At 41.4% G+C, this 25,909-nt stretch overlaps 1 protein-coding gene across 3 annotated transcripts; it reads right to left on the bottom strand.

Annotated features, from left to right (window-relative positions):
• Positions 1-10,479: 10,479 nt before the first annotated feature.
• CUNH9orf64 (chromosome unknown C9orf64 homolog) lies at positions 10,480-23,984 on the bottom strand. 3 transcript variants are annotated; one of them, XM_029201330.1, is made up of 4 exons: positions 23,963-23,984; positions 22,601-22,860; positions 16,488-16,683; positions 10,480-11,617 (listed from the first exon to the last, which is right to left on the bottom strand). In XM_029201330.1, exons 2-4 carry the CDS (start codon positions 22,772-22,774, stop codon positions 11,385-11,387), a joined length of 603 nt encoding a protein of 200 aa, XP_029057163.1. In that variant the 5' UTR covers positions 22,775-22,860; positions 23,963-23,984; the 3' UTR covers positions 10,480-11,384. The 3 variants fall into 3 exon arrangements, with proteins under 3 accessions (XP_029057163.1, XP_029057164.1, XP_029057161.1); XM_029201331.1 differs by lacking the exon at positions 23,963-23,984 and adding an exon at positions 23,941-23,959; XM_029201328.1 differs by lacking the exon at positions 23,963-23,984 and adding an exon at positions 23,400-23,926.
• Positions 23,985-25,909: the final 1,925 nt, after the last annotated feature.

The following is a 25,909-nucleotide window of genomic DNA, read 5'->3' as shown; positions in this document are numbered from 1 at the left end:
TTTGAATTTTTAAAATCCAAAGATGTGAATTTGTTAATTATGTTGCACTTTTAGAATTTTTTTTAAAAAGTTGCCCATCATGACTGGTCTGCTGACAAAACTGCAATGAATAACAGTAACAATTTAGGTTTGGGAATTCCCGGGAAGACTAGGCAGCAGGTTTCAGGAGGCCACATGTCTGCAGACGAGGTCAGCAAATGCCTAACAGGATTGGAACGGGACATTTCCTGTTGCCCCCAAATTGGTGTCTTGAGTCCAAAGTTGAAGAGAAGGGGTCACTTAAGTTCCCCACATTGTAGACACCAGTCATTATCACCCCCTTCACCCCCAGGACTTACAGCAGAACAAAACTAATTCCATTCCAACTCCAATCCTATCTCCTTTTATAGCCCTTATAAAGAGGGACTTGGGGTGTTGAAGGAGAGTCATGGGGTCTTGGTCCTTGTGGAGTGGGGAATAGAGGGTTCACAAGTAAGAGGCATCTCTCTTAAGTCAAAGGAGGCTCTAAGAGTGACCTGGAGAGCCTGGGGGAGTGGCACCAAGGGGAAACTGGCCTTCTGGTTGGACAGGGCTAGGGGAAGAGGCTGCATGTGCCTCTCTATACTGAAGCAAAGCAACTGGATAGCAGTGCAGGGAGGGCGCTGGAGTGCAGCAGCCTGCACTCCCACCATTTGGCAGGGCAAGAACCTGTGATCTTCCTGTGTTTCCCATCTTGCCCTCACAAATCCTTCCTGCACACCTGCTATAGTGATCTATGCAGGACACAAACTTGACCACAAATCTGCCCTTTGCCTATACCATTTCTGTGACGTCATGGAGAATATTACTACTCAGCAGCTGGAATGAGAAATCCATGTAGAGAGACAGACTTCTTTTGCCGAGAAGATGCTTTGCCAGCCTACACCCAGGTGGAAGTTAAGTTTGCAGAGAAGATGCTTTGCCAGCCTACACCCAGGTGGAAGTTAAGTCTCCTGGGTTTGACCTTTGGTAGGTACCCAGGCTTCAGAGAAGAAGATGGTGTTGCGCATATGAACCAGGAGAATTATTTGACTGCTCTTGAGAAGGAATGAGAAAGATGGAGGAAGCCCAAGATGCTGGGAAGAAGCTGAATCAGAGAGAGGGAAAGGATAGCTGATAAAGGAATTCCAGGGAGAACAGAAATGGCTAATGGAGATCTTTAGGTTGCATGCTGTGAGGAAGGTGAACCTCTTCCTCTCTCTCCCCTGCAAAATCTTCAGTAAAGTCTACATTGCTAACCGAGGTATTTGTGACAGAGGATTGTTTGTAGCAACTTAAAGATCTGCCAGCCCCTAAGTCAAGTTTGGTGCTGGACAAAACCACGTGAACCTAGAAGGCAGAGGATTAGAAGAAAGCTGAAGTCTGGCTTACATGTCAGTGATGTTTTACTTCACTAATAAACCAAAACAATGTAAATTAAAATGATAGGGACTTCCCTGGTGGTCCAGTGGTAAACAATCCACCTTCCAATGCAGGGGACACACGTTCAATCCCTGGTTGGGGAACTAAGATTCCACATGCTGTGGGGCAACTAAGCCCACTTGCCACAATTACTGAGCTCGTGCGCCTCAACTAGAGAACCCACATGCTGCAAATTACAAGAGCCCACGCACTCTGGAACCCACGCACCACAACTACAGAGCCCATGTGTCCTGGAGCCTGCGTGCCACAACTAGAGAGAGAAAACCTGCATGCCACAACTAGAGAGAAACCCACGAGCTACAACTAGAGAGAAGGTCGTACACTACAACTAGAGAGAAACCTGCATGCCGCAATGAAGAGCCTGCGTGCCACAACTTGAGAGAGAAAACCTGCATGCCACAACTAGAGAGAAACCCACGAGCCACAACTAGAGAGAAGGTCGTACACCACAACTAGAGAGAAACCTGCATGCCGCAGTGAAGAGCCTGCACCACAACGAAAGATCCCGCATGCCTCAACAAAGACCCTGCATACTGCAACTAAGACCTGACGTAGCCAAAAAAAATAAATTAAATAAATAAATGTTTTTGTTTTGCGGTACGCGGGCCTCCCACCACCTCAGCCTTTCCCGTTCCAGAGCACAGGCTCTGGATGCGCAGGCTCAGCGGCCATGGCTCACGGGCCCAGCTGCTCCGCGGCATGCGGGATCCTCCCGGACCGGGGCACGAACCCGTGTCTCCTGCATCGGCAGGCGGACTCTCAACCACTGCGTCACCAGGGAAGCTCATAAATAAATATTTTAAAAAATTAAAATGATAAACCATTTTCGCCTATAAAGTTGGCCACATCTCTTCATAATGTAATACGGGCAAGCATTCAGTGAGGCAGACTGTATATTTGCACATTTTGCTGTATATTTTGCTGATAGGGCAAGCCCTTCCTCATTATTGTAACTTTCTTGACTATTCTTAGCATTTCTCTTCCAGAAGAACTTTTGAATCAGTTTGACATTTTCCAGAAGAAAGTTCCATTGAGTTTTTTTATTGAATTGCAGTTAAATTTTTTAAATTTATAACACATTTTTATAAACATAGAGGACAAATTTTAAAATGTATAAACTGCATGGCTCTTTTATGAAAAAGATAAAACGGCTCTCATGATAAAGTCCAGTCTTCTTGACATGGTATACAAAGGCCTTCCTTAATCTACTTTTTGCCTACCTTTCTAGACTCATCCCTGCTATTTCTTGCCTCACATTTTATTCTCCAGCATCAGCAGAGACCATATATTATTTATTTTTATGCCCCCATAGTTGAGCAGCGTTTAATACATAGTAAATACTAAGCTCGTCGCAGAGATGCAACAAATATTTATGGAAATAAAAAACTAAAAAACAGACAGCAAGTAATTTGCTCAAGGCTACATGGTTGGTAAGTGACAGAGGCAAGACTGAAGCCTATATGTGTCAGATGACAAAGTCAACACTGCCTCCTCAAAGATTGAGCTCAGCTATAGCTTTCTACATAATGTACATCTTTCTCTCTCTCTGTCTGTTCCCCTCTCCATCTTTCTCTCTCCCTGTATTTACTCAAATCAGGATCCAAACATGGTTCACATGTAGCATTTGGTTGACAGGTCCCTTAATTCTCTTTTAGTAACAGTTACCTCCACCTTTTTAAAAACTGTGGTAAAATACACATAACATAAAATTTACCATCTTGACCATTTTTAGGTATGCAGTTGAGTAGTGTTAAGTCCATTCACACTGTTCAACAAATCTCCAGAACTTTCTGTCTTGCAAAACTGAAACTCTATACCCAGTAAACAATTCCCCATTCACCCCTTCCCCCCCTGGAAACCACCATTCTAATTTCTGTCTCTATGAATTTGACTACCCTAAGTACCTCATATAAGTGGATTCATATGGTATTTGTCCTTTTGTGACAGACTTATTCTCTTAGCAAAATATCCTCAAACTTCATCCATGTTGTAGTGATCTTGGGTGGCCTTGGCCTGCAGCGGCTTGAAGTGAGATTTCGGCTCCCGGCCAGTAACTGAGGTCAGGTCGTGGCGGTGAGAGCACTGAATCCTAGCCACTAGACCAGTGGTCAGTGACAAGGCCCTGGCTCTACGTCTTTGCAGAAGAAGAATTCCCACAAAGACGGAAAGTAGTGAAACAAGTAAAGTATTTATTAAGAGAAAAAAAAGTACAGTATGTGTGGACAGACACACAGGCAGGCTCAGAGAGAGTTGCGCCCTTGTAGCAGTTTAAATCACTTATATGGGGCATTTCTTCCATGTTTCCTTTGACCAATCATTTTGATTTGTCTGATTCAGAGTCCATATTTGGTGTATCTCAGGATTTTCCCATGTTTGTGCATGCATCTCTTAGCCAAGATGGATTCTACCAACGAGGCCTATGTGTAGGTTTGGTCACTTGGCATGACTCCCCTTTTGACCTCCAAGGAGCCTTTCTGCACATGTGTAGTCGGGAAGGTCTTCTAACTTCGAGAATGAGGTCTCTTATCTTCTATCTGGGCAGGGCTGAGCCTCCTCTCTCAGTTGTCCTGTTATTCCCATCTCAGAGTATCCGTCTATAAGGAACGAACGCAAACCGTCTGCCCTGAGGGCCCATCTGTCTCTTGCCTCAGTAGCATGTGTCAGAATTTCTTTCCTTCTTAAGGCTAATATTCCACTGTATGCATATAACATTTTGTTTATCCGTTCATCTCTTGTTGGATACTTGAGTTGCTTCCAACTTTTGGCTGTTGAAAATAACGCTGCTAAGCACAAAGGTGTACAACTATCTCTTCAAGATCCTGCTTTCAGTTCTTTTGGGTATATACCCAGAATGGAATTGCTGGATTGTGTGGTAATCCTATCTTTAATTTTTTGAGGAACTGCCGTACTGCTTTCCATAGCAGCTTCACCATTTTACAATCCCACGATCAGTGCACAAGGGATCCAATTTCTCCACATCCTCACCAATGCTCACCATTTTTTTTAATCACTTATTTGTTGAAGAAACTGTGCCATTTGTCCTTTAGAACATCTCACATTCTATATTTGGCGATGGCATCTTTGTGTTGCCATTTAACTTGTTCCTCTTTTTTCCTACATTTCCTGTAAACTTGTAGATCTAGATTCTTGATTAGATTCAGGCTCAATTTTTCTGGCAAGAATACAGGGCTGTGTACTTCCCTATTGCAACACACCAGGAGGTACATGATGTCTGAGTATCTCACTTCTGGTGATGTTAAGATTATTAGTGAGTTCAGGTGCTTTCAGCCTAATCCATCCCTTTAAAATTTACCCATCAGCATTTTACCTAATGGTTTTAACAACCACTGATATTATTTTACAGAGGTATTATTTCAGTAGGAATTCCAAAATGGTAATGTTCTAATTCTAATATTCTTTTTTGCATTTATTAGCTAGAATTGTTCTATAAAGAAGAGCTTTCCCACTATCAGGTTATCCTGAAATACGGTTAGTACAGGAACCACGCTTGATTTTTTCTTTCTCTTTTAAAGATTTAATTTTTAAATTTATTTTTGGCTGCATTGGGTCTTCATTGCTGCACGTGGGCTTTCTCTAGTTGTAGCGAGCGGGGGCTACTCTTTGTTGCAGTGTGCAGGCTTCTCATTGTGGTGGCTTCTCTTGTTGCGGAGCATGGGCTCTAGGCATGCGGGCTTCAGTAGCTGTGGCGCAGGGGCTCAGTAGTTGCAGCACACAGACTCTAGAGTGCAGGCTCAGTAGTTGTGGTGCACGGGCTTAGTTGCTCCACGGCATGTGGGATCTTCCCGGACCAGGGATCGAACCCATGTCCCCTGAGTTGGCAGGCGGATTCTTAACCACTGTACCACCAGGGAAGCCCTAGTCAGCAAATTTTATACCTGAAAGGAATCTTAAAAATTACTTAGTCCCATTATACATTTATCAATTTCTTATTTTATATTTGATATCCCTGAGTTAGACAAAAATTATTTTGCCATTTTATTTATTCATACCTGTATTAGGGTTCTCCAGAGAAACAGAGCCAACAGAATATATAGAGAGAGATAGATATGTAGATCTAACTATAGACATATAATCTATATATGTCTATCTATCTCTCCACCCATCCATTCATCTATCTAGAGAGAAAGAGATATATTTTAAGGAATTGGCTCATGTGATTGTGGGAGCTGTCAAGTCTGAAATCTGTAGGGCAGGCTAGCAAATTGGAAATTCAGATAAGAGCTGATGTTACAGTCTTGAGTCTAAAATCTTCAGGGCAGGGCAGCAAGTGGGAAACTCAGGCAGGGTTTCTACGTTTTAGCCTTGAGGCAGGGTTGTTCCTTCTTCTGAAAAGCTCAGTCTTTGCTCTTAAGGCCTTCAACTGATTGGCTGAAGCCCCCACGTTATGGAGTGTAACTGCTTTACTCGTCTATTGATTGTAAATGTTAATCACACCTGGAGAATATCTTCACAGCAACATCTAGACTAGTGTTTGACCAACTAATTGGGCACCTTGGACTAGTCAAGCTGACACAAAATTAACCACCACGGTATCATCCTACTGCAGCCTGTAAATGAGACATGCATATATTTTACAAAATGATACAAAAAGAAAACTGGAACCAGAACTAGAAAATCAGACTCAGATTATCCTCTTGCATATGTAAATTAAATAGGCATAGAGATTTTAACTGATTTGTTCAAAAGCTGATGACAGAACCAAGGGAGTGAGCATACAGTGATTCCCCTTAGGGCAGCCCAGACCCTTGGATCTTAACTCTGGATACTTTATACTATGGAGAACTCACAATTCTGGACTTCCTTACTTTGAGGATCATTACCTCCCATGGTTTGAGAGCAAATACAAATGTTGCCTAGGCCATGGCAGCTTATCTTTTTCCCAAAAAACGCACAAGCACAAGAAAGGGTTGATGGTGACAACACTGAACTTTACCTGAGCTCTGTACTTTCAGAAAACAGTGACATTAAGAAATCCCTCCAGAGGGGCTTCCCTGGTGATCCATTGGTTAAGAATCTGCCTGCCAATGCAGAGGACACAGGTTCAGGCCCTGGTCCGGGAAGATCCCACATGCTGCAGAGCAACTAAGCCTGTGTGCCACAACTACTGAGCCTGTGCTCTAGAGCCCGCAAGCCACAACTACTGAAGCCTGTGCGCCTAGAGCCCATGCTCCACAACAAGAGAAGCCACTGCAATGAGAAGCCCACACACGGCAACAAAGAGTAACCCCCGCTCACCACAACGAGAGAAAGCCCACGGACAGCAACGAAGACCCAATGCAGCCAAAAATATAATTAATTAATTAATTAATTTTAAAAATTAGAAAAAAAGAAATCCCTCCAGGGACTTCCCTCGTGGTCCAGTGGTTGGGAATCTGCCTTTCAATGGAAGGGACACAGGTTAGATCCCTGGTCAGGGAACTAGGATCACACATGCCGCAAGGCAACTAGGCCTGCACACCGCAGCTACTGAGCCCTCACTCAGGAGCCCGTGTGCTACAACTACTGAGCCCGCATGCTGCAACTACTTAGTCCACATGCCACAACTACAGAGCCCATGTGCTGCAACTACTGAGCCTGTACACTCTGGAGCCTGCAAGCCACAACTAAAGAGACTGCATGCCACAACGAAAGATCCCACGTGCCACAATGAAGATCACGCATGCCGCAACTAAGACCCGACGCGGCCAAATGACTAAATAAATATTTTTAAAAAGAATAAAAAGAAATCCCTTCAACCTTTTAACTTTTTGTTTTCTGAAATCCCCCACCCTTTTATGTTCTGGGAAACAGTTCACCCAAAAGAACGACCCTTCTCCATGTGACTTAGATAAGACTGTCTGTCGACTCTTTCTCATGTCTCCCTGCTTGACTTGTGACTGTGACAAGACCAAACACGGATCTTTCCCCTTTCACCCAAACCTGTTGAGGAGGCCAGCCACAGACTCCCCAATTCCTCATTCTTTGTCTCGTGAATGATTAGCTGAGATTAGAACTATCTGTCTGCCTCAAAATAGCTAGACACAAAGATAAAAATTTCCTCTTCAGGGAACTGAGATGCCTCCTGATTGCAAAACAAACCCACCTGTGAATTCCCCCACCTGTAACCTGTCTACTCCTCCCTATAAAAGACTAGGGCAACACCACCCTGCCAAGAAACCCTGATCTTCGCATCTGGGCTGCTCTTCATATTGCAATTAACTGAATGAGGTCAATTTCCTTACTTGTTCAGGTATTCTCTTTGGCAATAACATCCACGAAAGGGCTAAGAATAAAAAAACAAAGTAAAAAAAGAAGAAAAAAGGAAAAAACTGATCTAAGCACACTGAGAGAGAGATGAGTCATAGAGCTACAAGGAAAAGGAAGGTGTAGTTGCCTCAAGTCACGTACTGTGGCTCATTAAACCTGTACCTCCGCAACTGGATTATTAAACCATTATCCATTCAGCTTCAGGGAAGAGGAACAGTGAAGGAGTTCATTAATTGATTTCTGGACTGAATTGAATGAAATCTATTAATTTCTTTAGTGCTAATCAGGGAGAAGTTAAAGGTTGAGAAAGGAACAAAAGCAGCCCCTGACAAAAGCTGCCCTGGCACTCACAGCTATGCCATGGTATTCGCCTGTTGAACATAATCTCAGACAAGGTTACTCAGAGACCTTGATAAAGTGAGACAAAATAAGGCCACTTGATAATTTTGCCTAGGCTACTGTGCCACACACACAGAACCAAACATCCTACTATCTTGGCTGAAATGAGTGACTGATGCTTCTTTACCAATTTCTGTTTTTCCTTGCTTCAGCCTGCCCTCCTTATGGATAAGATTTGAGATAGCCAAAGGCAGAATTGCCTTTGGCTGATGGCATCCAATTTAGAGAGAACCTTGCTTCCTTAGACCCTGCCCCAAGGCATCCTCTTACTGAGACATCCCATGCTGCAACAAGTAATTAACCCAACCTGTTTACTTTGGCTGGAGGACATCGACATGGTACCACGGCTAAACCACCAAATAATCCTAAAGAAATCAATGAAATATGTTTTTAAAAAATGTTTTTTGAGCTTGTTACAAAGCAAAAGCTATTAAAGGAAACAGTCACCAAGGAATCAGAACTAATGTTTGATCTCTGCTAGGGAACTGGTTTAATGACAGTAAACAAAGGACTCCCCTGAATGGAGGGCTGTGATGGGGAGGGCGGGGAAGGGCTCCAGGAACTGTGCACATTTACATTAATTGTCTTTGAGATTAGCATGCACAATAAATCAACATAACCAGAAAACTTTCTAGATCCTATTTCTACATTCTCATCTTCTGGAACTTCAGGAGCTGTGGCTCCAAGTTCATTATGTTCCTCAGTCTATCCTGAAATCCATCAAGAGAGAAGTTCTCTCTGTGCAAGGCTCACACAACCAAGAATATTAGAATTAGAATATTACTATTTTGCAATCCCTAATGAAACAACAGATCTGGAAAGTGAGCATCATTGGCTGTTAAAACCATTAGGTGAATTGTTATTTAAATTCTTAGTCTGTATCAGGTATGAAAACTATAAAATCCATGCATGGTGACGAAAACTTGCTGTTTATTAATATTCATCCACATTCCTTAGTTTAGCTGGTACCCAATGCCTGGAATAGAGAATAGTTCCCTGGCCTCCCTGGCAGTAAGTTGTGGTTATGTGACTAAGTTCTAGTCAGTGAAATGAAAGCAAAACTGCACGTGGTAACTGCTAGAGCCTTTCTGTCAACCCTTGCACTCTTCAACTTCATAGCTTCTTCAACCCTGCTGCCTAGATTAGAACGCAGACACCTTGGATGGCGAGTCCAGGCTATGCTCAGTGTAAACAAGAGAAAAGACAGCTGCGTCTTGGACATCAAGGAGCACCATACAGCCCTAAACTGCCTTCCCTGTCTTTTACATGATGGAGAAGTAAATGGGGAAAGCAGGAAGCCCAGAGCTGGCTGAGCCTGGAGGGGGAAGGAGAGGGGAGGAGAGGGAGAGGTGGGGAGGAGGGAGAAGAGGGAAAAGACAGGAAGCAGGGGAAAGGGTACAGCGGTGGGCAGGACAGGGACAGGAGCAAGAAGGGTGACAGGAGGAGGAGCTGGGCCAGCCCTGAGGTCTAAGCAACTGTTCTGCTTGCGCTTCCTGGAGCCTTGTAAGAGCAGGTTAAATTGGAAACTATTAACTGTGATACTTTCTACAGAAAACCAATTCAAAATTATGGCAATAATAAGGTGCTGAGCTCATTATCTCAGGAATGAAGGCCATAGCTAGGTTGGACTCAGGCAGGGCAGGTTCAGGAGGGCTCTGGCTCCACACAATCGTTTACAGCTTCAGGTATCACATTTAAGGCAGAACATTGCTCAGAGGAAGAAGAGGGATCTTCTCCCATGGCCCCTTCTTAAAAGTGAAGAAACCTTTTCCCATAAGCCTCCCTGCAGACTTGCCCTCCAGTGTCACTGGCCAGAACTAGATTATATATCTATTATTAGAACAATCACAGGCAGAGAATAGGATCATCATGAATAATACACCATTCATATTAACTCGGGTCTATCTCCAGAACTGGGGACAAGATCACCTTCCCCTTAGTCACATAGGGGAGAGACTGATACAGGACCACTACTTCTGGTGGGGCAAGTTGTGCAGTACAGGACTCCAGGGGGCCCCACTCACACTCCCACTCATTGTCATTTGTAAAGCTATTATGACAAGTTTCCAGCAGATGGCAGTGAAGTGCTTGGAGAAAGGCCGGCTTTTTCTGATTCACACCAAGTCACAGTGAGGTGATAAGGTAGGTAACAAAAATCAAGATTACATTAGAAGGGAGGTGGGGATGAAGGTGGGAGACGAGTGCTTGCTTGGTAGGTAATGAGAGTCCTGCAACATAAAGTAAATAGTCAAATTCATTGCAAACCTTTTAAAAGTATGTGTGGTAAATTCTATTTTAAGGAAATAATTCATTCCAGATTTAAGAGAAGTTTTAAAAATCTTTATTCAATAAATTCTAATGTAGTTACTCCGAAGGAAAAAAAGAAAACTGGACAGATATTCTAAATTGAAAATCATTATGTTTATCAATAAGAAGTTTTTAAAAATCTGTCAAGATTGATTTCTACAAGAGCAGCAGCATTCATACAGCAAAGACCCTACTTTCTCTCTCTATCAAATGATTAAGGTATATAGAAAATTACGACACCTTGAAAAAAGATACCAACTGAATGGATGAAATATTATTACCAAAGATCAATAACATTATAAGGCATGATTAATTTTAAGAAATCTGGGTAGGGAGGGTGGGAGGGAGGGAGACGCAAGAGGGAAGAGATATGGGAACATATGTATATGTATAACTGATTCACTTTGTTATAAAGCAGAAACTAACACACCATTGTAAAGCAATTATACTCCAATAAAGATGTAAAAAAAACATAGAAATCTGAGCTTTAAAGAAAGCTTTAAATTTCCTTTACTATTTCTGTCATGTATCCACAGAAAAGGAAAATATAGTTAGAACTAAACAAGCAAACAAAGGAAAAAGTTGGCAATACAGAGTGATATGTCAGGAAAAATATTTTAAGAGAGCCTGGGTAATCAATTTTCTTGTTGCTGTAACCTCTACCACCTTCTCTAATAACAAAGCAAAATTATACAAATAATTATGTGATATAAAAATGGAAGTTTTTAGGGCTTCCCTGGTGGCACAGTGGTTGAGAGTCCGCCTGCCGATGCAGGGGACATGGGTTCGTGCCCCAGTCCGGGAAGATCTCACATGCCGCGGAGCGGCTGGGCCCGTGAGCCATGGCCACTGAGCCTGCGCATCCAGAGCCTGTGCCCCGCAATGGGAGAGGCCACAACAGTGAGAGGCCCACATACCGCAAAGAAAAAAAAAAAAATGCAAGTTTTTTTAGGATCAGTTTACACTGTGGGTCAATAATATATGCAACGTGTGCGATGAAATGGAATTCCTTTCATATCTTCCCTGTGATCACGGGCATAGTCCCATAAGAAATAATCCAGAAGAATGGAATTGATCTCTCCACTAGTTTTTTCATCCTTTTTTTCAGTAAGCTCCAGAAGACAATCCCGGATCAGCTCAACGCACCAAAGTGAACACCCTCTGATTTCCACCTCTTGCCTATTCCCATACGAAAGCACTTCTCCTGAAAGGGAAAAAAGACAGAGCAAGAAGCACTAATAGTCAATGAAATGAAATCTACTCAAAACTTTACTATAGGACAAAACACAGTATTTAAATAGTACTGATTTTAAAACTGTAAATCTCAGATTTATTTTTGGTAATTTAAACCATTTCTAAACTCAGGCATTAATTCAAAATTGCAAGTTAAGTTCCACAAGGACAAGGACCATGTCCGGCTTAGTTGTCTCAATATTCCTAGGACCTAACCTAGCACCTTGCATATACTAGCTCCCCAATAAATAAAAAGTATGGGGTAACCATACTTTTTTTTTTTTTGGCTATGCTGGGTCTTTGTTGCTGTGTGCAGGCTTTCTCCAGTTGCGGCGAGCGGGGGCTACTTTTTGTTGCGGTGCGTGGGCTTCTCGTTGTGGTGGCTTCTCTTTGTCGCGGAGCACAGGCTCTAGGCACGCAGGCTGCAGTAGTTGTGGCACACAGGCTCAGTAGTTGTAGGTCGTGGGCTCTAGAGTGCAGGCTCAGTAGTTGTGGCACACAGGCTTAGTTGCTCCACGGCATGTGGGATCTTCCCGGACCAGGGCTTGAACTCGTGTCCCCTGCATTGGCAGGCGGATTCTTAACCACTGTACCACCAGGGAAGTCCCTAACCATACATTTTAAAATATGACAGCAAGATTATTAAATTACTTTTAGAGAGGATTTAAATTTTGGGTTTAATGTCAGGAAAAATAAAAACATTATTGCAAAATGTGGAGGACTCCTAGGGGGCCAAATAAACAGTACCTCCCTTCCCCACTTAACACTGTCTTGGGGACATGCCAGGTACATCAAGGAAAACCTAGGAAATCAAAGTTCTTAGCTTAAGCAAGGAAAACCATCATCATTCTTCGGATTTAGGATCCTTGAGAGCTTGTTTGGAGGTTCTAGCAGGGGAGTGCAGCTACTCGTATACCTTTGACCAAAGAATGGTCCTCCTCTATCAGGGAAGGTCGTCCTCTTCCACCAAGCGTGCAGCTTCAGGAGGGACGCACATGGAGCAGCGAGGGAGGAAGGGGACACCCGCCTAGCCAGCCAGATCAGCCGAATCAACCCTGGCCATCAATGGGGTGACAGATGTCACAGCCAGATTGCCCTTACATCCTGGATTCAGGATCCTTTAGTCAGCTCTGCCTGAATATGGAGCCGCGAGCTCCTATAGGACCTGCAGTATATTCAGCGCCCATCTCCAGGGTATATCTGATCCTGCAGGGTGGGCGCTGGCAGTGCTTTGCCAGGGAGACTAGAGCTGGGCTCATCAACTCAACTGCCTATAAAGATAAGCCAGATAGAGTAAGTGGATGCAGCTGCCAGATGCAAACTGTGGTGAGCAAGAGAGCATGTGCTGCCCCGTGTAAAGGTAAACCCAATGTACCTATATTTCTCTACTCTTACAAGAGAAGCCAGAAAGTTGACTTTCATGTGAAATCTCCTATTTGTCAAGTGCTGATAACTAATTAAAAATCACTTAAAACACTGTTCAAGCCAAACAAAACACATCTGCAAGCTATATTTGGCCTCTGGCCACCAATCTGTACCCTTGCACAGAGCTTCACAGTACCTGAGAGGCCCTGTGATCCACTGAGGCCTAGGGAGAATACCCTAGCCCCCTTGAGTTCCACTCTGTCACCTAGGATCTTAAATAGTGTCCCCTCCATCCATCTCTCCCTGATCCCTGGGGCAGGTGGAAGAACAGACACTGGCTGTGTCCCTCCATTTCCTTACTTTGCCCCAGGTGCCAGCATACAAATCTATTCTTCAGTTCTCTTGCTAATCAACTCCTTCAAACTTGACTATCAACTTGCCAGATTTGCCAAATCAACCATGACAGTGAATTTGGAGGTAGATACCACACCCAAGTGGAGCCATTAGATAAGACCACTGCCCCAGCTAACAGCTGGACTGCAACCTTGAGCCAGATGCACTCAGTTAAGCAGCACCCAAATTCCTGATCCACAGAAACTGTGAGATAATGTTTGTTACTTTAAGTCATTAAATATGAGCATAATTTGTTACACAGTAACAAATAACTGTAGAGTTGAACTGTGTTTCCCCCCCTCCCCCCAAAAAAAATACATTCGAGTCCTAACTCCTGGTACCTGTGGATGTGGCCTTACTCGTAAAGAGCCTCTACAGATGTAATCAAGTTAAGATGAGGTCATAACTGTGTTAGGATGGGCCTTCAATGCCATGACTGCTGTCCTCATAAAAAAAAGGAGAGGATACGAAGAGACAGAGGAGACACACAGTGAAGAAAGCCATGGTTGGAGTGATGCAGCTACAAAGCTAAGGAATGCCAAGGACTGCTGGCAGCCACCAGAAGCTAGGAAGAGGCAAAGAAAGATTCTTCCCAACACCCTTCAGAGGGAGCAAGCATGGCCCTGCAAACACCTTGATTTCAGACTTCTAGCCTCCAGAGACATGAGAGAATATATTTCTGCTGTTTTAAGCCATCAGGTTTGTGATAATTTGTTATGTCAGCCATAAGGAAACTAACAAAGTAACTAATACAGCAACTTACAGTATGGAATAGGACATGGACTTTGAAACAGAAAAAGAATGAAACCATTTGAGAGGACTGACATAGATTAGAGTCAGGGAATGTAACTTGGCCAACATACTAGGCCTAAAAGTCAGCCTTAGAATCACAATGAAGAATCTAATTTAGCCAAACTGCATTGTCAGTCTTTATAGCTAGCTAAAAAATATGCCTGTGGCGAAGAGATGGGCTAAAGATAAAATGAACAGAAATCTAGGTAGGTAAATGAACAGAAATCTAAGTAGGTCTTCCAAGGGCTGCCCTACCCAGAAGAGAAGAGAAGAAAAGAATTATACGTGTAGCATATCCTCAAGTTTGGAAAAAGTATCACTGGATATCAGTTAAGGAAGTTTCTACCTCATCTAATCAAGCCACCTGGTTCTAGATTTCACTTAAGATAATCTTTAGGGACTTCCCTGGTGGTCCAGTGGTTAAGACTCCATGCTCCCAATTCAGGGGGCCCGGGTTCAGTCCGTGGTCAGGGAACTAGATTCCGCACGCTGCAACTAAGAGCTCGCATGCTGCAACTAAAAGAGCCCACGTGCCGCAACTAAGACCCGGCGCAGCCAAATAAATAAATATTAAAAAAAAATTTTTTTTAATCAGTGTCCTAGACTTATGTGTGCTCCTTTATATTTATAGGTTCTATCAATGTTTCTCCTCTAGTTGCTAGTAAAGTACTTTTTGGGGAAAAAAAAATTCCAACTTTGCTTAAATAAACTAAGAGGCAAGGGAATTTGCTTCCCCTATGACAAACTAGCGAAGGATAGTTTGAAGCTGGATGTAATAAGAGGCAGTAACAGCTGCAGCTGGACATTTGGAAAAGAGCCTCTGGAGGCGAAATGGATGGTAGAAGAAAATTCAGACAACTCTGTACAACTATGCTGGGTGATCCCTTCTCACCAGAGTTTTTCTCACAGTAGCAGAGACAACTGGGTGCTCTAAAACCTCAGGAGAAGGAGACAGACAAAGAATGGAGAGTTAGGAAAAGCTATGTGGAAGAGGTAACAATTGAACTAAGCCTTTGTGGATGTGTAGGATTTGAATTGAAAAAAAGAAAATCTGGGTGAGGGAAACCAAGCAAGAGAGTGTTTAGAGATAGGAATAAACATTCTATACATTGGCCAAAAAAAAGATCAGCTGAATATGGCTGTATGTAGAAGCCCTGACTGCTAAATGTTGTCCCTTTTAAAGGTGTCCAACAATTAATGACCCCAGACATGAGCATTGTGACATAAAATAGCTTGTTATCTTTCAAATGAGGAAATGGGCAAAACAGATTGCCCAAGGCTGCATAAAAACCTGGTAGAAGCAATCATAGGAATAATGGTACTTTTATATCCTGTGCTATTCTTATTTTGGGTGATTGAAATCTATTTCACAAGAGAAAATTATTCAATCATAAAAACTACTTCTTTTAAAAATAAAGAAAGAAGTAGCTGAAAATACTGTACCTAAAAGAGAAATTAACATGAAAATTGTACAGTATAATTATTTTCCTTATACAATGAAATGTTTAAAAAACAAAAAGCTACTTTTCATACAAACACAATTATCTATACTCACATATTATAATAAGGCTCCCACTCTTGAGAATCAATAATCAAACCCAATAATGGTAAATAAATAAGCCTAGGAAAGTGAGTGACTTGTGCAAGATAAGCCAGTGACAGACCTTGGAGCCTCCTAATGCAAAATCCAGTACATATTACCTATCTCTCAGCCCACCTGTTTTTTTTTGTTTTTTTTTTTCCTGTACGCAGGCCTCTCACTGCTGTGGCCTCTCCCGTTGTGGAGCACAGGCTCTGGACGCACAGGCTCAGCGGCCATGGCTCACGGGCCCAGCCGCTCCGGGGCATGTGGGATCTTCCCGGACTGGGGCACGAACCCGTGTCCCCTGCATCAGCAGGCGGACTCTCAACCATTGTGCCACCAGGGAAGCCCTCAGCCCACCTTTTATTTCACAGTGTAGTGTGCTCTTCAGCTTAGCACTCTTTAAATACAAACCTGAACTGTCTTGGTGTTGCACACCTTCACATGACATAAATTTAGGTTTCATTTTATTATAAGACTCTGAAATGATGATGTCCAAATAGTGTGATTTCCAACAATATCTATATTCCACACTGTAAACAACAAAAAGCAATTTTCTTTGTAATTTAATTGCCCCTGCATTCTTCTTTACATGTGCTTTTAACAGTAATAGTGTTTTGTTTTGTTTTTTAAGGAAAGAAGACCTTTTGTGAAAGAAACTAGACAAAGACCCAACATATAACAAAGTGGCTTAATTAAGCTGGCAAACCTTTGAGAAGTTTCTCCAGTAGTTCGTCAGAGTATTTCAGGGCTCCCAGGTAAACAAGAACCTGAGGTAATCTATAGTCAGCAAACATGGTGATTCTGGAGATGTCCTTAAAGCAGCCGTCTCCTTTTCCCTCTAATACACTCCACGTATCTGCCACAAGGATTTGGGCCCGTTTGTAAAAAGAAATTCTTTTCCCCTGATGAATGAGGAGAATATAAATGTTACCTGGGTATGTGAAAGCTTTATGTATGCTATTAAAAAAAGGCACACACAGAAAACATTTTTCAAGGGTAGAATAATCTTACTCTTTGGTAAGAAATTATAGGCCTTTTACAGAAAAAAAGAAGGGGTCTAATAAATACTAAGTTATCTCTATCACTCCAAATTTACTTCCTATATTTTTCAAAGCACATAAAATACAATTTATGTAATCATGGCACTATTTAGTGTTCTTTTTCAATGGCATTACTTCATATACATATTTCTGTGTCACTATAATCCACCTGCTTGCTATTGTTAAGGGCTAGATAGCATTTCTTTAGAAAGTTTAAGTTAAAAAATATATGTTTTTCTGATTGCAACATAATTCACATTAATTGTATAAAATATGGAAGAGTATAAAGAAGAAAATAATCATTCCTAAATTCACCTCTGAAGAGAATTACAACATCCATTTCTTTTTTTTTTTTTTTTTTGCGGTATGCGGGCCTCTCGCTGTTGTGGCCTCTCCCGTTGCGGAGCACAGGCTCCGAACGTGCAGGCTCAGCGGCCATGGATCATGGGCGCAGCCCCTCCGCGGCATGTGGGATCTTCCCGGACCAGGGCACGAACCCGTGTCCCCTGCATCGGCAGGCGGACTCTCAACCACTACGCCACCAGGGAAGCCCTACAACATCCATTTCTTAATGTTTCCTTTCAGATAAAATGATTAACTTATTTCAGAGATAAAGACAAAACTGATCAGCAGCTATAATTTATCAAGTCTACCCTTTTTGGAAATGGTCCAAGTTAATATGTAAGTCCATATAACAAAATTAGTTACCAATTATATTTATACATGGAAGAAACAAATTTAACCAGGCATTATAAGATAATGGGTCATAATTTAACTCAAAAATTCTCTATAGGGACTTCCCTGGTGGTCCAGTGGTTAGCACTCCATGCTCCCAATGCAGGGGGCCTGGGTTCAATCCCTGGTCAGGGAACTAGATCCCACATGCCGCAACTAAAGATCCCGTGTGCCGCAACTAAGACCCCGGTGCAGCCAAATAAATAAATAAATTTTTTAAAACTCTCTATAAAACTACAAATGCTCATTAGCTTTCACTATGGAAAAACAGATAAATACAGTCTACTCCTAGTCCTAACACCAATGCTAATAACCTCAAATCATCTTTTATAACTGCTAGTCTGCTAAATGTGAATAATCAGTATCACTGGCTCCCAAAATATATTCTGACCACCTTGGAGAATGTTTAAATAAGTAAATGACATAAAGAAGTAAATAAAAAATGAAATTAAATTCTTCAAGGAAAGACTCCATATAAAAATTCTTTAAGATGATAATACACATTCCTTTATTTACTAAAAAAACCTCCAATGCTACACTGTCCTAATGAGAAATAACCTAATATTCCTTAACCTTAAGGTATACCTCTTACAATCAATCCAGATTTACTTTTACTAAATAAACTAAATTTCATTTCTTTTTTTTTTTAAACTAAATTTTCTAAGGCCACCACTAAAAAAGCAGGTATCTTGTTTTCTAGGGCAAACACATACACTCATTTTTTGACATAGTGTAAAGACTGTAAATTACAATGAGTGCTGGGGGAACAAATCACCACTAAGAAATATCCCTATATCGTTTGCTAATAATCTATATTCTCAAACCTATCAAAATATGACAACCTGGCAGCTGTTCCTCTATATACACTGGACTTATATATGGTAACTAGGTTTCTAATTCAAGTCTACTTTATTAAACAGCAAGGCATAAAACTTAATTGGCAAAATAAAACTGTTTCAAACAAAATTATTACATCATAATATTTACTATGATAGAAGCTATTGTCTCCTATTTTTAACAAGATTCATAGAGCAAACTGGAAAAATATAGGAACCAGACTTATATAACAAAATCAGTGCTGGCATCTAACAAAACACAAATTGTCACATCATGAGCACTGTTTCCATGGTAGCCAACTAGTATCACAAGGGTTAGATTATAATACCCTAAAATGAAAACAAAAACAAACACAAATTCAAGCAAGGAATCTAAAAATAAACTCAAATCACCTATAAAACATTTTCTTAACAAGCTGATATGGTTTTTAGTAATGAAATAATTTTAGTAATAAAATTCTACATCTGTAAAATATTAACTGATATCACTGAAAATACCAGTAAATCCCCAAATAACAATTACCCTATATTTCCATAATATTGCTTTGTGAATAAAATATTTTCAAAATAGTACCTTTATAAAGTAATTACCAGTGTAAAACTCTATAACCATGAGTTGATTTTCTGCAACAAACTTATTATGAGCAAATTAGAAAGGTCAAAAATTACAAATGCTTAAGAGTAACGTAAAATGTTATCAATTAAAATATCAGAAAAGCTCATGCTTTTCATGTATATTTATCAGTACATCAGCGTAAAGGAAGCCAATCTATTAATTAGGACTTTTATATAGCTACTGAATAGTTAAATCAGAGTCACTTGAAGAGCTTAAAAAAAATAGTTCTTTTACCCATAGATCAGAATCTTTGAGGATGGTGCTTTGGAAATGTATCTGAATTCTGAAGCTTCCTAACTGATTCTGGGGCACAGCCAGGTTGGGAAATCACTGATCTAAAACTGTCTCATTTAGACAAATTTTCTAATTTCATTAATTTGTTCATAATATCTAAAAGTGAATGATAAATCGCAGTAACTAAATAAACATTAAAAACAATTGTAACTATTTTTATGTAACTTGCTGAAGATTAAAAAATACAGCAACCAATACCATGACCATATTACGAAGGAGCAGGGAAAAGGGCATTCCAATATGCTGTGGCTGATCATCTTTCTGGAGAAGAGTTACCATTTTTATGTATCACAAGCCTGAAAATCCTGGCCATGCTCTGACTCAGTAATCCCATTACTAGGAATCCATCCTAAGAAAATATTATGGGTGTGAACTGTTGTCAGTATTGCTTATTATTATATAAAACGGAAAACAATAAGATACAAAATTTAATTTAAAAACTAAAACTGTGTATCACAATTATTCTGGTAAAATAGTTCAGGCAAATAATTATGGTAATGTACATCCATATGGTGGAATACTGTGAAGTCATTAAAAATAGTAGTATGGAAAAAAAAGTGTGCTGTGAAAGAATTTTTATTTACATAGATGCTCATAATATGTTAAATTTTAAAAGTTTGTATAGCATAACTCTCCCCCACTCATATGTATACACATTCACACACACAGAGAAAAAGACCAAATTGTGAATGGCGGTTACCTCTTGGCAGAATAAAGACTGCTCCTCTGTACCTTCCAAATTCTGTATTAATTTGTTTTACTTTTGCAATTAGAAAATTTTAAAATATGGATTAAAAGACATTTGATTTTAGCACTTTCTGAATTCAGAAGCAGCGCCCAAACTTAATTAGAATTCCTTTAGACTTGGAATTAATTGAGCAAAGTGCTCTAACTATTTATATATCTTTTAAATGAATATGCAAAAGTAACTGTAAATTAACTAATCAAAGGGTTAAGTGAGCACCCACTACATGCTCAGTGTTATGTTAGGAATCATACGGCTTTCAGAAATATAGTGCTTTTGTGTAACAATAATGATAATCTTATGAAAAAATACATGAAAAAATATAATACTCCTTTAGGAAAGTGTTAAAAGGTTTAGGTTTGATTTTTGTTACATTTTGGGGATATTTCTGTAAGAATGTATTTTAGAAATAAATACTGATGGGAAATGGTTCAGGTACTAATTTTCATTTAAAATGTATCAGCCTTAAAATTAATCTATATCCTGGTACAGTTTTTAACTGAACTTTTCAGCATACATAACAAATCAAAAGAAAGCACTATGCTGTAAATAAAAGAGAAATTCAACAAATGCTTACTAAATCAACACCATAATCTACCAAAAAAATCACTCCTTTCTTTCACAAAGACAAAAATTCAGGACAACTTGAAAGTAAATAAACTACATGGTGTCCTGAATTCATTCCATCCTGAAGTCATGTTAGATTTAATCTCAGCCCTTCTTGTACAACAACCATGTCAGTTCTGGAATACACAGAGCCTTAGCCACATTAATGGCAGTTTGATTTATTTTATACACTTTAATATATTTATAAATGGTCGGAATGATGGACCAAGGAACTTGATCCAAATTTCCTGAAAAACAAGGTTGAAATGACATACTTTGAAGACAAAGATAAATCTCAAAGTACGCTCTGCATTAGTAAAATTGTTCCTCAGAAGAGAATAAAGTTCAACAGTGGCCTAGGGCCTCTTTTCTAAGAACTGCCTCTATCCGGCCCATTCAGTCCTCGCCCAGGAGTTTTAGAACCCAGAGGAAGTTTCTCCCTCTCTCCCTGATGGCTGAAGTGATAAAATGCAAAATTCATGGACCTTTTCTACTTCATGGAGAAAGCTGGTCTGCAGTAAAGGAAAAATGGAGTCAAGAGAAACAAAGAAGAGAGACTGAATCCTGATGGCATTGAGTCCCTGATCCTGGATGTTTATCCCCAGTACCTATCCCCAAATTCTTTTTGCTTAAGTTTTTTCTTGTTTTGTGTCTGTCAGTTGCAATTAAAAGAATCTTAACATACATAATCAGGCATCTCTCACTTTACAGCAGAATTGAAAAGCTAGCTATTTCTTGACTAAATGACCTAAGATACACTAGTTAACCTTTCTTTTTTTCAGACTTTGGTTCTTGGTCTGCAAACAGGACTGTAATGTTCCTTGTCCCTAGGCCCCACAGAGTTGTTCTGTGGATCAAATGAGAGCGTCTGTGCAAACACCTTGTAAATCATAAAGAACGATTTGAACAATATTACTGGTAATTTTAGTTGCAGAATTGTGATTACAAAAGGGTAGCTTCAAAATTTTAAGTTGACACAAGTATTCATTAACTTAGTCAATAGATTTACATTATATGATCCCCCTGAAGTTGCTTTCAATTCTACGTCACAGTTAAAATAAACAGTGATAACAAATTCTAAACGAATTATACAAAAGCAAAATCCAGGTGTACACTGGGAGAGTACACAAAATGTTCACCCTTTTAAAAGAATGCCTATTTAAACTTTTTTGTACCATAAAGCAAATAATACTGTTAAAGTACCCTGTGTATGAAAAAGAAAACACACAGTATATATACACTAGAACTCTGCAAGAAATATTTTTTATTAGAGAGAATTTAGTATACATCCTGATTTTCATCCAATGAAGTAAATTTTTTGAAGTACTAAAAGGACCTCACTATCCCTAAGTGACAACATCATGTTGAAGGTCTAGTGTTAATTCAGGTTTGAAAGATTTTTAAAGGACAGAATAAAGAGAATACACTGATTAGAAAACATTAAGAAAAGTAATATCTTTGAAACACTACTTAATAATTTTGTTATTGTTCCTTTGTTCCACATGGAAAAAAATTCCAAAATTTAAATTTTTATTCTCAAAAGGAATTCTGGAAGTAAAAGAGTTAACTATGAGAAGATAATTAAAGAACTCTAAAATGGCCAACAGGGGCTTCCCTAGTGGCACAGTGATTAAGAATCCGCCTGCCAATGCAGGGGACACGGGTTTGAGCCCTGGTCCGGGAAGATCTCACATGCCGCGGAGCAACTAAGCCCGTGTGCCACAACTACTGAGCCTGCGCTATAGAGCCCGTGAGCCACAGCTACTGAGCCCGTGTGCCACAACTACTGAAGCCCACGCGCCTAGAGCCCGTGCTCCGCAACAAGAGAAGCCACTGCAATGAGAAGCCTGCGCACTGCAACGAAGACCCAATGCTGCCAAAAAATAAATAAGTATATTTTTAAAAATAAAAATAAAAAAAATTAAATGGCCAACAGAAGCAACTCACCTCAAACTGAGTCACATCTCTATAAGAAGGAAAGCTTTCAACTACCAGGTGCAATAACTTCTGAGCACTTTTATCACTTTTTCGGACACAATTAAGAAAAGAGCCTTCAAATTTCTCAAGCAGAATATTCCCGGTTTCATTGAGAATCCGATGCCTCTCTTCTATCAAAGGCATGGGGACGTCTGTGTCAGAACGGAGTATATGCCGAACCTCATCCAGGGTAACTGTGGCATAGTACGAAGCACTAGTTATTGGTATCCCTTGGGGAGAAAAGAAAAGGCATTGGAACAACGTCATACATTTATATTCATTAGGCCCTTGCTATTGCAACACAATTAAAATGAAACCACATAATTGTTAAAGGAATGCATAATTGTTATAGGAATGCAGTAAAAGCGGATGAGTAATTAAAAATCAGAAGCAGATCCCTCATTCTCTATTTGCTTGTCTGTATTTATTCATCCACTTCTAACAATTGTAATATTACATCAGATGGATTTTGACTGTGTAAAATGTGTTATAATTTCTGCCCTTTGTTCCTCAGATGCCATCAAAGTGGCATTCTTTAGAAAACTGACTTTGACTTAGCTGTGACAATGATAAATATTAGAATCATTTCCCACTGAATAAAGATTTCATGCCAGCCTCTTCTCATACTTTTAAGCAGAGGTACCGGCAGTGAAGAACTTCAATTTCGCCTTATCAACACATTATTCCATCTCCCAACTCGCTCTGTGGGACCCTCCCACTAAACTGAAACCCAAAGCTGCTGGGTCTGACCGGGAGAAGGGGCACCAACCTTCGTCCAGGGCTCTGTTGACCGCGGCGCACAGGGACCAGTACCCACTGTACGTTTTCCCCCCGTACCCCACCAGACATCTGTGCTCGTCACTCTCCGACCAGAAGGAGAAGTTGAGCGTGTCTGTCACGAACACCCAGTTAACGGCGGCCTCGTCGGCCGCCTTGGGGTTCAGCTCATGAAGGGCCTTCCAGGCCCCCACGCGCAGCTCGGGCCCCGCGGCCTTGGCCAGCAGAAGCTCGGCCACCCTCCGCACGCCTCCGCCGTCAATGAACACATCTCGACTGTTCTCCGCAATGAATTCTGCGGACTCCCTGGGAGTCAGAAGCCCGTCCATCCGCCCCTCTCCTGTGTAAAGGGAACCGACGCTTTCGCCCGCAGGCCGGCCAAACTCTCCTCCCTCTCTAGCTGGGGCAAGGGCCAGGGTCCCCTACGACTCCTCCTCCCTTTCCACCGCGGGATCGCTGCCCTAAAAGGCTCCCGCCCTCTCAGAGAGGCTACCAAAACCGACCGGGCCCGGCCCCGACAGCCGAAGCCGTACCAGACTGGGGAACTGTGCATACCGCTGCGCTGCGCAGCGCGCCAGCCCGAGGCCAAAGGCACTTCCGGGAGGGTGGCCCCGCCCACTCGCGCCGGGGCGCACTCCCGGGACCCGCTTCCGCTTCTGAAGGTCTGGAAAGCGCCTCGAAGCGTCCGGGGCGCCCTTGCTGGGAGTTGCCCACTCCGAGACGTGGGGCTTGGCCGTTTTGCCCGTGCTCCCCCCTCCCTCGGGCAGGTGGGCCTGCGTCCGCCGCCGTGGCCCGAGTCGCGATGATTCCAACCGGTGTACTGCGTTGCCCTCACTCGGCTCCCGCCCCTCCCCTCTCCACGGAGGGCGAAGTCTAGGCAAGATATCCGTGGCGACGCCCTGCATCCGGGTTCCTGGAACGCGAGGAGCTTTCTGGCCGCGGGTCTCGGTATGGGGGGCCAAGCCACCCCTAGACTACGACACGGGTTGGCGGTCCCGCCACCCCCACCAACCATGTCCCAGGCAGGCCACTGCTTCATTTTGCTGAATCCTGGCCCATTTGGAGGTTTAGGATTAGTTGGAATGTTTGGAGAAATGGATGAGGAAACAAGTGTATTAAATCGTTAAATTAATATTATGTGCCTGGATTTGTGCTTAGATACCGAATCCCATGTAGTCTGCGGCCGTGTCAAAAGCAGCAATCGTAATCCCTATTTGTGCAAGAGAAGCTGAGTGATTCAGTGCTTACTTCCTGGTCATGGCAGTGGTCTGGGCTGAGATTCCATCTCCAAGTCAAAGGCACTTTCCACGAACCAAGCTCACCAGTGCCAACCATCCTGGTCAAGTAAGGGACTATGTCAGTGGCTCTAATCAACTGAAGAGGCATTATTATAAAATATAAGTATCACCTTACAGCCCCAAACTTAAAAAAGCAAAACAAAACAAACGCACACAAACCTTCTAGTAGTATAAGGAGAGAGGTTTAGGAGTCAGTTTAGTGATGATCCAAGTTTGCCTCGTGATGAAATTTTGGTATAGAGGCATGTATTTTTTTCTCCTTCAGAGACTTAAATCTCCATGGATCATATAAAACGTTCACATCTTTGAAAATCACCCATTAAAAATAATCATCAGTAGTCATCTCTAGTTATTGAATTGGGGGAGTATTTGGAACTTTAAGTCTGACAACTGTGCCTTTAGAGAAGCAGAACACCTTCATCCCTGCAGTTTCTTCATTTGGATAAGAAAAAGGAATTTTAAGAGCTTCACTACGATTTACTCTTCCAGAAAAAGTAACTAGTACAGTAATACGGTTGTTGAATAAATGTCAACCTGTTGACTACCCTAGCAGTTGTAAGTCTTGGGAGTCAAAGAAGTTGATTAGTAGGGAGTTCCCTGGCGGTCCAGTGGTTAGGACTTGGTGCTTTCACTGCCACGGCTCCAGGTTCAATCCCTGGTCCGGAACTAACATACCGCAAGCCATGTGGCCAAAAGAAAAAAAAGTTGATTGATTAACAAGAAAATTTAGCAATCTATGAAAGAATCCAAGAGGTTAAATAATTTAGGCCATTTTCTTATACTGAGGCTTGTTGACAAAAAAAAAAAAAGTCAAAATTCTATGTTCAGGCTATTGAGTGAGACATAAGAGTAGTATAAACAAAAGTAAAACATGCTTCCTTCTCTCAAGGAACTTGTTAAGATAAAGCATAAACTTTTCGTGTATAAGAGTTGTTTTTTTTTTAAGTATGTTTGCAAGATGCTAGGAATAGAAAAAGTGAGTTCTTTACCTACTCAACATCCTTTCCCTCTTTCTTCCTTCCCAGCAGAATTCTTTTTTTTTTTAACATCTTTATTGGAGTATAATTGCTTTACAATGGTGTGTTAGTTTCTACTTTATAACGAAGTGAATCAGCTATACATATACATATGTCCCCATATCTCCTCCCTCTTGTGTCTCCCTCCCACCCTCCCTATCCTACCCCTCTAGGTGGTCACAAAGCAC

Source organism: Monodon monoceros, unplaced genomic scaffold (assembly GCF_005190385.1).
Source record: "Monodon monoceros isolate NGI ecotype Baffin Bay Population unplaced genomic scaffold, NGI_Narwhal_1 Super_Scaffold_5, whole genome shotgun sequence".
In the NCBI taxonomy this organism is placed as follows: domain Eukaryota; kingdom Metazoa; phylum Chordata; class Mammalia; order Artiodactyla; family Monodontidae; genus Monodon; species Monodon monoceros.
The sequence above is the reverse complement of the archived record's forward strand: the minus strand, read 5'-3'. Positions and strand labels throughout refer to the sequence as shown.